Source organism: Elephas maximus, chromosome 25, assembly GCF_024166365.1.
Source record: "Elephas maximus indicus isolate mEleMax1 chromosome 25, mEleMax1 primary haplotype, whole genome shotgun sequence".
Taxonomy (NCBI): Eukaryota; Metazoa; Chordata; class Mammalia; order Proboscidea; family Elephantidae; genus Elephas; species Elephas maximus.
Genome location: NC_064843.1, coordinates 25,181,292 through 25,195,713, shown reverse-complemented (window position 1 = coordinate 25,195,713; position 14,422 = coordinate 25,181,292). Strand labels below are relative to the sequence as shown.

Below are 14,422 nucleotides of genomic sequence, written 5' to 3'. Positions count from 1 at the left end.
TTAAGAAAATGTTCTCATCCCACTTTGGTTAATGGCGTCTGGAAGATATTAGCCCAAGAGACTAAAGGATCACATGAACTAGAGACTACACCAGCCTGAGACCAGAAGAACTAGATGGTGTGTGGTTAACATCAATAAACGCCCTGACAGGAAACACAACAAGAGAGTCCCAAATGGAATGGGAGAAAAGTATGGAACAGAACTCAAATTCACATAAAAAGATGAGACTTAATGGTCTGACACACACTGGAGGAACCTCCAAAACTATGGCTTCCAGACATATCATTAACCCAGAACTAAAACCATTCTTGAAGCCCACTCTTCGAACAAAGATTAGACAGAAATGTAAAATAAAAAATAACACACGTGAGGAATGTGCTGCTTAGGTCAATCAGATACACGGGACCAAATTAGTGGCCCCCGTTGGTTAAGTGCTATGGCTGCTAACCAAAGGGTTGGCAGTTCGAATCCACCAGGCACACCTTGGAAGCTCTATGGGGCAGTTCTACTCTGTCCTATAGGGTCGCTATGAGTCGGAATCAACTCAACGGCACTGGGTTTGGTTTTGTTTTTTGGTCCAGAAGCAGGATGAGAACGCAAGAGGGAATAGGACCTGATCGAATGGACACAGGGTACCTGGAATGGAAAGAAGGAGTGTGCTGTCACATTGTGTGGATTGCAACTAATGTCACAAAACAATATGTGTATAAATTTTTGTAGTAAGAAGTTAACTTGAGCTGTAAACTTTCACCTAAAGCACAATTAAAAAAAAGGAAATATAAATAAATAAATGGTAAATGCAGTTGTTACTATTATCAGGGCCAGCTTCACGGCCATTGGACTTGTGGGTCACACAGGGCTCCACTCTTAGAAAGGCCCCTGTTGCCACCTTGAAATTCTTACTTTCTTTTATTTATTGTACTTTAGATGGTTTACAGAACAAACTAATTCCTCATTAAATAGTACACATATTATTTTATGACATTGGTTAACAACCCCATGACATGTCAACACTCTCCCATCTCGAACTTGGGTTCCCTATTACCAGCTTTCCTATCTCCTCCTGCCTTCTAGTCCTTGCCCCTGGGCTGGTGTGTCCCTCTAGTCTCGTTTTGTTTTATGGACCTGTCTAATCTTTGGCTGAACGGTGAACCTTGGGAGTGACTTCATTACTGAGCTAAAAGGGTGTCCAGAGGCCATACTCTCAGGGTTTCTCCAGCCTCTGTCAGATCAGTAAGTCTGGTCTTTTTTTTTGTGAGTTAGAATTTTTTTCTACATTTTTCTCCAGCTCTGTCTGGGACCCTCGATTGTGGTCTCTGTCAGAGCAGTCAGTAGTGGTAGCCGGACACCCTCTATTTGTACTGGACTCAGTCTGGTGGAGACCATGGTAGATGTGGTCCATTAGTCCTTTGGACTAATCTTTCCCTTGTATCTTTAGTTTTCTTCATTCTTCCTTGCTCCCAAAGGGGTGAGACCAGTGGAGTATCTTAGATGGCAGCTCACAGGCTTTTAAGACCCCAGACACTACTCACCTAAATAGAATGTAGAACATTTTCTTTATAAACTATATTATGCCAGTTGAGCTAGGTGTTCCCTGAGACCATGATCCCCACAGCCCTCAGCCCAGCAATTCAATTCCTCAGGGAGTTTGGATGTGTGTATGGAGCTTCCATGACCTTGCCTTGTACAAGTTGTGCTGGCTTCCCCAGTATTGTGTACTGTCTTACCCTTCTCCAAAGGTACCACTTATCTATTGTCTATTTAGTGTTTTTTTATCCCCACCCATGCCCTCACTCGTAACCATCAAAGATTGTTTCTTTTTGTGTGTAAACCTTTTCATGAGTTTTTACAGTAGTGGCCTCATACAATATTTGTCCTTTTTCGACTGACTTATTTCACTCAGCATAATGCCCTCCAGATCCATCCATGTTATGAGATGCTTTACAGATTCATCTTTGTTCTTTATCATTTAGTAATACTCCATTGTGTGTATGTACCGTAGTTTGTTTATCCATTCATCTGTTGATGGGCATCTAGGTTGTTTCCAATCTTTTTGCTATTCTGAACAATGCTGCAGGCAGCATGGGTATGCATGTGTCTATTCATGTGATGACTCTTATTTCTGTAGGATATATTCCTACGAGTGGGATTGCTGGATCATATGGTATTTCTATTTCTAGCTTTCTAAGGAAGTGCCATTTCATTTTCCAAAATGGTTGTATCATTTTGCATTCCTACCAGCAGTGCATAAGAGTTCCAATATCCCTACAGCCTTCTCAACATTTGTTATTTCCTGTTTTTTTTATTCGTGCCAGTAATGCTGGGGTGAGATGGTATCTCATTCTGGTTTAAAATTGGTTTTCTCTAATGGCTAGTGATCCTGAGCATTTCCTCATGTGTCCATTGGCTGCTTGAATGTCAACATCATTTTGTGTTAGTTTGGGTGTGTGTCTAGAAATTTGTCCATTTCCTCTAGGTTTTCAAATTGGTTGAAGTATAGTTTTTCATAATACTCTGTTATGATCCCTTTTATTTCAGTTGAGTCTGTTGTAGTGTCCCCCATTCCATTTCTTATTTGGGTTATTTGTGTCCTCTCCTTTTTTTTTTTTTTTTTTTTTTTGTCAGTTTGGCCAGTGGTTTGTCGATTTTGTTGATCCTTTCAAAGAACCAACTTTTGGGTTTGTTGCTTCTTTCTATTGTTTTTGTATTCTCTATTTCATTTATTTCTGCTCTGATCTTTATTGTTTCCTTTCTTCTGATGGCTTTGGGTTTCTTTTGCTGTTCTGTCTTTGTTCAATTTGTGTAGCTAATGTTTTGATTTTGTCCTTTTCTTCTTTTTTTAATGTGTTCATCTATTGCTATAAATTGACCTCTGAGGACTGCCTTTGCTGTATCTCAAAGGTTTTGGTATGATGTGTATTCTTTCTCATTTGATTCTAGGAATTTTTTTATTCCATCTCTGATTTCTTCTACTACCCAGTGGTTTTTAAGCAGGGTGTTATTCAGTTCCCATGTAACTGATTTTTTTTTTTTTCTTTGCTCTTCCTGTTGTTGATTTCCACCTTGATGGCATTGTGGTCAGAAAAGATACTTTGTATTATCTCAATGTTTTGGATTTTGTTGAGGGTTGCACTGTGGCCTAAAATGTGGTCTATTCTGGAGAACGTTCCATGTGCGTTGGAAAAGAATGTGTACTCTGCAGCTGTCGGGTGGAGTGTTCTATATACGTCTATGAGGTCAAGTTGGCTAATTGTGCCCTTTAGCTCTTCTGTATCTTTGCTGAGTTTCTTTCTAGATGTTCTGTCCTTTACCGAGAGTGGTGTGTTGAAGTCTCCTACAATTATTGTGGAACTGTCAATTTCTCTTTTCAGTGCTGTTTTTGTTTTAATTATTTTGGAGCCCTGTCATTGGGTCTGTAGATGTTTATTATGGTTATGTCTTCATGATGGATCGTCTCTTTAATCATTATGTAGTGCCCTTCTTTGTCTTTTATGGTGGATTTTGTCTTAAAGTTCATTTTATCTGAGATTAGTATTGCTACTCTTGCTCTTTTTTTTAGTAGCTGTTTGTTTGATGTATTTTTTTCCATCCTTTGATTTTTTAATAAATTTACATCTTTGTTTCTAAGGCGTGTGTGTCTCTTGTAGACAGCATATTGATAGAGCCTTTTTTTGTTTTTTTAATCCGTTCTGTCACTCTCTGTCTCTTTATAAGTGCATTTAGGCCATTTACATTCAGTGTAATTATCGATAGGTGTGGGTTTATTGCTGTCATTTTGTAGTGCTTTTTTTTTGTGGTGCTGACGTTTTCTTTGTTCCTCTTACTCTCCTGTGCCGAATTCCTTTTGTTTGTGGATTTTTTTTTCATTTCTTTTGTTTTCATACATTTTGTTTTTACTGAGACTTTGTCTTTCTTCTTTATTTTGATAAGTAGGTTTGTTACTTCCTTTGTGCTTACCCTGAAGTTTACCCTTATCTTCCATGCCTTCCCCTCCATTAAAAAGTTCTGTACCTACACTGTTTATTCCCTCTTCTATTGTTCTGACATTGTTGTTATTTACAGATTAATCTTTCTGGTTCCCTGTTGTAATTCTTTTGGTTTTGGATAGTCTTTGAGAGTTCATTTCCTAGGTTGGTATCTGGCTGGTACAATCTTGCATCCTAGATTCAGGCTGTGATGTGATGTTGCATGTTCTCAGACCGAAGAACTCTCTTTAATAATTTTGGAGAGTTTGGTTTGGTTTTTATATATTCTTTTAATTTCTGTTTATCTGGAAATGTCCTAATTTCACCATCATATTTGAACAAGTTTTGCAGGATATATTATTCTTGTTCAGCAATTTTTTTTTCATGATTTTATATATGTCATCCCATTGTCTTCTTGCCTGCATGGTTTCTGCCGAATAATCAGAGCTTAGTCTTATTATTTCTCATCTGAATGTGACTTTACATTTTTTTCAAGTTGCTCTCAGGATTCTTTGCCTTTGGTTTTAGTGAGTGTGATTATGATATGCCTCGGTGATTTTCTCTTGGGGTCTATCCTATATGGGGTTTGTTGAGCTTCTTGGATGGTCAGCTTTTCATCTTTCATGATATTAGGGAAGTTTTCTGTAAGCAATTCTTCAATGATCCTCTCTGTGTTTTCTATTTTCTCCCCCTGTTCTGGAACTCCAATCACTCGTAAATTTTGCTTTTGATTGTATCCCACATAATTCTCAGCGTTTCTTCATTTTTCTTCATTCTTTATTCTCATTTTTCCTCAAACAGAGTAGTATCCAAGTGTTTGTCACGATTTTGCTGATCGTGTCTTCCATCATTTCAAACCTGCTCCTCAGCCCTTCTATGACAGTCCGTTTCTGAAATTTTGTTGTTTATCTTTTGGATTTCTAATTATTGTTTTTGTATGCTTTCTAGTTGTAAATTTATTTTGGCATTTTGTTCCTGTATTATTTTCCTTAATTCTTCCATTTTTTGGTCTGTATTTTCCATGAATTTGTCTATTTTTTCCCTCATTTTTGTCTGCTCTTTGCTTCAATTCTTGGATAGCTCTGAATATTAGAGATTCAGATTCCCTATCAGGTAGTTCTAGTCCCTTTTCTTATACTGGAAGGTCATCTGGTGTTTTATTTTTGGATGGCTACTGGAACCATTCTGTCTTCTTTTTATGTTTTGGTACTTTCTGCTATCTTTGGGACATTCAGTAGTTATTTTGTTTATTGATTGTAGATTTGCTTGTTTCATCCTGCTTTTTTGTTTTATTTGATTATGTCTGAGCAGGAAGGCTGTGCTTTCTTTGTTGTTTGCTCATCTGTGGGCATGATACTTTTCACCTCCTTGTCCAATGGTCAGGGCCACTTGCTCAGCTATGATGCAGCAGGGAAGGTCCAGCTGAAGGGGAGGGGCTGGGATTAGTTGTTCATGGCACATACTAGGGCCAACAGGGCAGGCCGGGAATCAGTTCAGGGCAGGTTCTGGTAGGCCGTGCCTGTGCTGCTTGGAGATGTGATGTTCAGTGCACAGTGCAGGTATGCAGGAAGGAGGGGGGAGGTTGTGATGTGTGGGTATGGCAAAGAAGAGAGAGAAACAGGAGCCAAAAACAAACAAATAAAAAAGTGCTAAGGAAGCTTGCCATTGGAGTGGGGAGATGAGAAACTGAGAAATGGAGAAAAACAAAAAGGGGTGAAAAAAGGAAAATAAATAAAAATTAGAAAAAAAAAAAAGAAATGAAACCCCCCAGGGATCCCACCAGCGCAGCTTCGAAAATCAGGGATGTAGCTCCCAGGCCATGCAGTACAGCCTGGTTAGAAGGGATAGAGATGCCACTCAGCACCAGATATTCAGGAGACAGGAAAAGAAGGTAAGTATAGAGAGATGAGGAACTGAGAAATGAAGAAAGACAAAAAGGAAAAAAGAAATGCCCCCAGGGATATCACCAAAGCAGCAGCGATAACCGGGGAAGTAACTCCCAAGCTGTGCAGTACAGCCCAGCTAGAAGGGGCTCACAAGTCGTGAAAAGAAAAAGAAAACAAAACAAAACAAAAAAAAGCAAAAACAAAGCCCCGGGGATCCCACCAGCATGGCAGCATGGGCTGGGGAAGCAGTTCCCCAATTGAGTGGTACTTCACAGCCTTTCAAGAAGAAGAAAATATGGCACATGGAGCCAGGTGTTCAAGAGAAAGGAGGGGGAGGTGGTGAGAGGCATGGAAGAAACCAAAAGAAGTGAAAAAAAGCAACACCAGCAACAAACAAATGGCACTTCGGGAGCTGGCCAGTTTGGATGGGGAAAAGTCAAGCGGCATGAGGCCAAAGCCACTGCCTCCTGGCCAAGAGACTGTGGCTGGCAGGAAGTAGAGGAGGCCGAGCAGGGGGAAAGAAGGGTGGGGGGCAGGAAAGCATATATTGCAGGTTACCAGCTGCTTTGTCTCCTCTTGGGAGCTCCTTGAAGCTGTTTTCCCATACTCCCTGTTCACTGATCTCCGATGTGGGTGGGACGAATCCAAGGAGCACAGACCTTGCACTTCCCAGCCAGCCTAGCAACTGCAGCCAGCTAGGAAGTGGCAGAGGTAGAGCAGGGAAGAGAAGGATGGAGGGTGGGAAAGTGTATATCGCTGGTTACCGGGTCCTCTCTCTCCTGCTGGGAGCTCCATGAAGCTGCTTTCTCGTACTCCCTGTCTGCAGATCTCCAACAGGAGTGCAAGATGGCAAATCCGTGCTGCATTAGCTGATAGGGGACCTAGCTCTCTGTTTTCTGTCAGTTTCTTATTCCATTTGATGCTTGGCTGACTTCTTCATCTCTTCATTTGATGCTTAAGATTCCAGTACTGACATTTGTCTCTCTGTTACTTAGTTTTTCAGGTCTTTGCTGTGGAGGGTTGGCGTGGTGCTTCCGTCTATTGTGCCATGTTGGCTGGAAGTGAAATTCTTACTTTTTGAACAAGCAGCCCTGCATTTTTCATTTTGCACTGGGCCCTACAACTTATGTAGGCAACCTTGACTTATGTATAGTTGTTCACCACTTCCTAAAATATTTATTTATTGATAATATGAACTATTTATTCTCAGTTCTTATTATCACACTCCATCTCTGCCTCTTACTAGGTAGAGGACCTTGAACAAGATTACTGAAATTATCCATGACTCAGTTTCTGCATCTGTAAAATAGGAGTAATAACAGTACTGTCCCCATGAGGTTCATGTGCAGGTTTAAATAGCATATGTAAAGTGCCAAGAGCAGTGCCTGACACATAGTAAGCACTCCAGAAAAGTTAAATATTATTATTTGGTTTATGACCTTGGGGAAAAAGTCAACCCTGGACTTGGTTTTCTTACTGCACCTTTTGGGGAAGGATTTATTAAACCTACTGGAGCTCTGGGCTACTTTGAGAAGCTGATTATTGTTGGAGGAAACACCTCCCAGAAAAACACAGAGAGTCTATGCACACACAAAGGAGCTTGCCTGCAGTTTGAGGGCATTTATGGACCTCTGAGTCCAAGGAGCCCAGATGGCACAGTGGTTAGGAGCTTGGCTGCTAATCAGAAGGTTGGCAGTTTGAATCCACCAGCTGCTCCTTGAAAACCCCATGGGGCAGTTCCTCTCTGTCCTGTAGGGTCACTTTGAGTCAGAATCAACTCGGACAGCAGTGGGTTTGGTTTTTTGGTTTGAAGGCCAAGGCAGGAGTCCCTGGGTGGTGCAAATGGCTAAGTGTTCAGCTACTACCAGGAGGTTGGTGGTTTGAATCCACCCAGAGGCACCTCAGAGGAAAGTCCTTGTGATCTACTTAGGAACGGTTGTTGTTCTTAGGTACCGTCGAGTCAATTTTGACTCATAGCCACCCCATGTGACACAGTAGAATTGCCCCATAGGGTTTTCTAGGCTGTAATCTTTATGGAAGCAGATCCCCAGGTCTTTCTCCTGCAAAGCTGCTGGGTGATTTCAAACCGCTAAGCTTTCAGTTAGCATCTAAGCACTTGAAAACCCTGTGGAACGCAGAAATACATGGGGGTTCCATGAGTTGGGGTTGACTAGAAGGCAACTGTTTTTTGTTTGTTTTGAGGCCAAGGTAACAGCCCCGGGTGAAAAACTCCGGAAAGCAAAAGATCACTAAGGGCCCTGCTAGTGCTGGAGTCTGAGTCTCTGGGGTGGGGACAGCCAGGCAGCCGTGTAGCACATTAGGACTCACAGGCCAGGCTGTTGGAGCTTTAAATCAGCAGCTATTTTTAGCTTTCCTATATATGGCCAGGGAGGAACATGGGCTATAGGAGGTGGAGGGATGCCAAGAGGCTTACAATGAGGTCTGGGGAGGCCAGAGCTCCTGTGTCTCCCCCACCTACCCCTTCCCGCTGGAGCACTGGAGAGCTTAGCCTCCCACCAAGGCAACAGGCATGGAGGAGAGGGAGGGGCTCATGGAGGTAGGAGTGGCAGGGGCTTCATTGGAGATGCCAGGGCATGGCCCTTTACCACAGTGATTTTCAAACTTTTCAACCATGACCCTCAGTAAGAAATACATTTCACATCATCACACACACACACACACACACACACATATATAAAAATATATGTCTCCCCACATACATGCACAATAAATGTTTCAGAAAACAATACTTTATTAAAGTATTCTTTGTGAAGCACCTTGAGATTTTCTATTCTATTCTTTCATTTAAAAAAAAAAAAAACAGGTCAGGACCCACTAAATTGATTTCACTACTTTTTTTTTTTAATGGGTCAGCACCTCTAGTCTGGGAAATGGATGCTTTCTTTGGTTCATAGCAGGCAGTCACCTGCCAGGGGAGGTGAGGAGTGGAGGAAAGGAGACACGATGGCCCGTTAATCAGTCCTTCTCAAGACTGGGGACAGGATGCACCTTTCAGCTTTATCTCCGACTGGGTGGCTAGTGTGGGTCCTCCTGGCTTCTGTGCATTCTGTTCTCTCTCCCTGGGGCACTTGTCCTCCACTCTTCTCTCCTGACTCACTCCTGCATGTACTTGAGGGCTCGGCTTGTCACTTGCTCCATGAAGCCTCCCTGAATGCCTAAGTCCTGGTGAGCTGCCCACCTCTCACTTCTTTAGTTCCTGTATTTCCCCTGCCTAGCACCTGCACACACACACACACACCAAACCCATTGCCGTTGAGTTAATTCTCACTCTCAATGACCCTGTAGGACAGAGTAGAGCCGTTCTATAGAGTTTTCAAGGCTATGATCTTCACAGAAGCAGACTGCCACATCTTTCTCCCAAGGAGCAACTGGTGGGTTCGAACCACCAACCTTTAGGTTAGCAGCCAAGTGCCTAACCACCGCGCCCCCCGGGCTCCAGAGCACCTGCACACTGTAGTATAATTTCCTGTTAAATTCTCTGTGAAGGCGGGGCCTTTTTCTTCTGTTCATTTCTACACCTCCCAGAGTGGTGCAGTTTTGGCTTTGGGATAGTTACTCAATACATTTCTGGAGTAAATGAATAATAACTAATAGTAATTATACCCCTGTTGCTGTCGAGTCGGCTTCAACTTATAGGGACCCTATGGGACAGAGTAGAACTGCTCCATAGGGTTTCCAAGGAGCAGGTGCTAGATTTGAACTGCCAACCTTTTGGTTAGCAGCCAAACTCTTAACCACTGTGCCACCAGGGCTCCAAAAGCAATAACAACTACCACTTATTGAGTTATCCCCTAAAAATCTTCAGAGAGATTAGTGTAGATCCATTTTATCGATGAGGAACCTAAGGCCTAAAGAGATTAACTACCTTGAGCAAAGTCATTCAGTGAGTAAGTAGTAGGGCCAACATAATAATCCAGGGTGGCCCAACTCCTAACCTTCCTAATCTCAGGATCTTACTTGTCCACATTCCCCTCCAAGTTACCCAGGCTAGGGCAAAGGTCAGGTCCTTAACAAACCCTGGGGAGACTGATGACAGGATGATTAAAGAGATTTTCCAAAGCAGTGGCTGCATCTAATTTTGGATAGTGGCACCTCGTGTGTGGCCGGAGAGAAAGGACCCGTGAGGCATCCATTCTCTGAGGATGTGGGGCCATCTCATTCGGAAGAAGAGTCTGGGCTTCCAACAAGCCAGAGGAGCACGTCTTCCCTGGCCTGGAAGGCTCCTGGCACACCTGGGAAAAAGCCCACACCATCTGGCCCGTGCCCAGGACTCCACCCTCACTTCCTACCTGCTCCCCTCACTCTGTCCTGCTACCCAGCATTATTATCGTTCCTAAAACACGCCAAGCCCAGTCCTGCCTTGGGCCTCTGCAACTGCCATTTCCTCTGCCTGGAAGCCCCTTCTTTGCATTCCTCCCGCCCTGCTTCTCAGACCACCCTGCCTCAAAATACCACCCCTCACTCTCTGCTATTTGTTTCATATCACTAGCAGCTTCTGGAAATGACGTATGGGTTTGTTTTCCTGTTTATTCCTGTCTTCCCCACTCCACAGGAAGCTCCTTGAGGACCTTGCCTTGCTCACTGCCCTGGCCCCTAGAACTTACTGTGGGACGGTGACCAGCACATAGTGGGTCCTCACAAATTTTGGTGGCATGAACGAATGAATGGGTTTTCTCTCTTTCATACATATTGGGAGGTCAGCCCATAGCTTCCCATGCTCACCTTGACCGAGACGTGTGTGTTCCTGTGACTACCATCCAGGCCTCCCCACACACACACCTTGGTTTGGGTAGAGGAAGGAGGGAAGGGAGCTTACATTCAGCCTGCTTGGTACCCCTTGACATCAGTAACTGAGGCCCTGTAAACACTGAAGTATTATCTCCATTTTGTAGCCGGGAAACTGAGGCTTGCTCTCTGCTGCGTCTCCAGGGCCTAGCACAGTGCCTGGCACACATATCCAGGAAGTTGAATTACACTGAGTTGGAGAGGTTCAGAGGAGCCCTGGTGGGGCAACAGTTAAGTGCTTGGCTACAAACTGAAAGGTCAGCAGTTCAAACCCACCAGCTGCTCCAAGGGAAAAAGATGTGACAGTCTGCTGCCGTAAAGATGACCCATTTTCGCTGAGTCGATTTGCTATGAGTCAGAACTGACTCGATGGCAATGGGTTTTTTGGAGAGGTTCAGCAAAGAGCTCAAGGTCACTGAACTAGGCAGAGGTGGAGCCAGGATTCATCCTCGGTGCTGTCCTGCTGCAGCCAGTGCTTTTGTACTACACTGTGTAGCCACCAAGAAAACCTGGTGGTGCAGTGGTTAAGAGCTACCGCTGTTGACCAAAAGGTCGGCAGTTCAAATCTACCAGGCGCTCCTTGGAAACCCTATGGGGCAGTTCTAGTCTGTACTGTAGGGTCGCTATGAGTCGAAACCAACACAACGGGTTTGGTTTCTGGGTTTTGTGTAGCCACTATAGGCACCTACGGAAGCTCTAGGGACAGTACCTAGTTACCATCCAGACACCCAGCAACCAGCAACCCAGACATATGCCCACTCTGTACCTGAGGCTGCTCTCAATATGCCCATGGGCCTCGGCTGAGCAAACCTTCCACCCTGGGCTGCCTGGTGCCCTACGTGCCCCTGCCTCCCCACCCCCACCCAGCCCACTCCCAGACTGCCCACTTCCTGCCCTCCATCATAACGAGGAGAGGCTAGTGACAAATATATTACAAATGCCTTTGGATGCCAACCATGTTTTTTTTTTTTTTAATTAGCCCCAGTTTTGTCTGTGTCAGCTTCTCTTTCCAACGCGGCACTAGGACGACTTCATAGAATTATCCTGAGCTAGAAGGGACCTTATTGACCCTTTAAAGCAGGGGCCAGCAAGCATTTTCTGTGAGGGGCCAGATAACAATAAATACTTTAAGCGCTGTGGGCCAAGAGGCAAAATCGAGGACAGTTTATGTGGACATTTTCATGGAATTTTTGTGTGTGACAAAATATTGTTCTTCCTTTGATTTCTTTTTTTTTTTCCCAATCATTTAAAAATGTAAAAACCACGCTTAGCTCACAAGTCGTACAAAGACAAATGGCAGGCTAGATTTGGCCCAGGAACCATAGTTAGCTAGCCCTGACTTAAAGCAGTACTTCTTAAACTTTAATGTGCAGAAAACCGCCTGTTGAGCTCATTAAAACATTCTTGGGCCCACCCTCTTGTTCAGTAGGTCTGGGAAGGAGGGGGGACCCTTAAATTTGCATTTTAACATGTGGACAGGCCATGCTGGTACTGCCGGTCCAGCAACACCATTCTGAGTAGTGCCAATGTTCTAAGCTCCCCATTCTATGGATGAGGAAATTGAGGCCCAGAGAAGTGACACGTCCAGAGTTACAGCCCATGGACCAGGTAATGGTAGTCACACCACCACAGAGCTGTCACAGAAAAGCGCCTGTTTTCTTACCCCACCGAGTACACTCCTGCTCCTAAGTCTTTGTACACATTCCTCTCTTGGCTAAACTATTCCCTGCTTGCCCTTCACAAATGCAATTTCCCACCAAGATCCAGCTCAGAGGTCACCTCCCTAAAGCAATCCCTGACCTCCTCAAACTTACAGGCTCCTTTCTCAGGGCGCCCCCAGCACTCTGCACATACTCGTCTATAACGATTTGCCCAAGTGCCTCTCTGGAAGCCAGGGAATGGATCTTACTCCTTTTTATAGCGAACCCTTTGTACAATGCCTAACAAATAGGAGGTGCCCCATAAACATGCACCGAAAGAAAGGAAGAAAAGGAGGAAGGAAGAAAGGGGGGGATGGGTGGATGGATGAATGAATGAACACTCTTCATGATCTATTGCTTGAAAGTAGTTTTCATGGCAAAGCTGAGACGAGACCCCAGTTTTGCTGGTGCACAAGCCAGAGTCCAGTCCACGGTTGTTAATATTCTCAGCTTCTAAACAGCACCACTTATATCCTACTCAGTACGTATTCTAGGCTAGCCTTTGTGCTAAGCGCTCCTGGGATCCTCTCAATAACCCGTTGTTGGCCCACCTTTACTAACAAGAAAATAGGTGCTTGGACAGGCAGAGCAGCTAGCCCACCGCCTCCCTGCCTCTCCTCTTCCCGCCGTCCACCAAGGCCATCACCCTCCGCCCGCCCCACCCCTGCAGGCCCCAGACTGGGCTCACCTCCATCGGCATAGGTCTCCGTGCCATAGCCGTCCTGCAGGCCGTTGTTCCAGGTGCCCTCGTACTTGGCACCACTGCTGGTGCTCTGCCGGGTGCCATAGCGCCCCTTGAAGCCGTGCGTCCACTCGCCCTTGTACAGCCAGCGCCCCTTGGTCTCTATGCCCAGTCCATGCCGCTTGCCCTGGCTCCAGTACCCCTCAAAGGTGTTCCCGCTGGGCCAGGTGTACACGCCTGCCACCTCAAAGCCAAAGTTCCAGGAGCCCGAGTACTCGCCCTGGCCCTTGGGGCCCGTGCACAGCCCATGCCCATGGGCCTTGCCCCCCTCCCAGCCCCCGCAGTATGCCCCGCCATCATCAAAGTCAAAGCGGCCCCCACTCATCTCATCATAGCCTCCAACCACCTCCCTGTTCTCCAGCTTAGGTGGGGAGGGCGGCAGGGGTGCCAGCAGCACTCTCCAGGTGTGCTGGGGGCTGGGCCCCCAGACTCACCAAGGCGCCCCAGGAGGGGGACAGCCAGCTGCCACCAAAGGCTGAGAGAGCCCAGGAGCCAAGTCAGCACTGGGCCAGCTGGTCAGTGCCATGCCTGGGAGGCCCCCCAATGAGCCAGAGGCAGGCGGCCAGCTGGGAAGGCAGCAGGAAGGAAAGATTCAAAGTCCCCCAAGCGTCCCAAGTCTGGCTTCCACGGAGTCAAAGGAAAAGCGGTGTGATCCCTTTAAGAAGCACATTAAAAGGGTGAGGTGGAGGGCCCCCAGTCCAGGTCAAAGAGGGGGAATCCCCCTCAGTGCCAGACCCCCAGCCTGAGGCCGAATTCCCGACCTGCTGGCCCCCTTCTCCTCCACCCAGTGGGCGTGTGGGGCTGTCGGTCCCCCGTCGCTGCCCCGCCCCTTCTCCAAATCTGCCCTCCTCCTCCGACAGAAAGGTCAGTGTTGCCCTAACAAGGCCATCGGATTTCAGAAGCTGCTCCCAAAATAACCCCCCTGGCCAGCCAGCCTCCTTCAAAGAGGGAGGGGGTGTTTCACATTGGGCCTGTGCTTCAGGCCCAGGGAGTGGCTTGAGGGATGAGGAAGGGAAGCTGAGAACTAAGTGTAGGCAGCCTGGCAATTCAGCGTCTATTCTTCCCGTGGGTAAGAGCTCACTCCCACCCTCGCAGTCCCCTGAGCCTAAGGGCAGGGAGGGAGGAGAGGGGGAGGACAGGAGGGAGGGGAGAAGAAGACTAGCAGAACATCCAGTCCTGGAACACTTCGAATCCCCCAGAGCATGGAGGTTGGCAGCTCTCAGCCCACCACCACTCGCATGCCACAACAGGGCCCGGGGCTACCGCACCCTGCCAACGTCGCGAAGGAATCCAGTGACCTAGAGAGAAAGGAACGGGACGGCT

General features: G+C 46.0%; 1 protein-coding gene across 1 annotated transcript in view; it reads right to left on the bottom strand.

Annotated features, from left to right (window-relative positions):
- The window catches only part of JPH2 (junctophilin 2), an 88,186-nt gene extending 74,285 nt beyond the window's left edge, over positions 1-13,901 (bottom strand). The window contains exon 1 of the mRNA XM_049868709.1: positions 13,046-13,901. Within this exon, the coding sequence (XP_049724666.1) occupies positions 13,046-13,424 (379 nt within the window). The 5' untranslated portion in view covers positions 13,425-13,901. The remainder of the gene's footprint in view (positions 1-13,045) is intronic.
- Between the last annotated feature and the right edge of the window lie 521 nt (positions 13,902-14,422).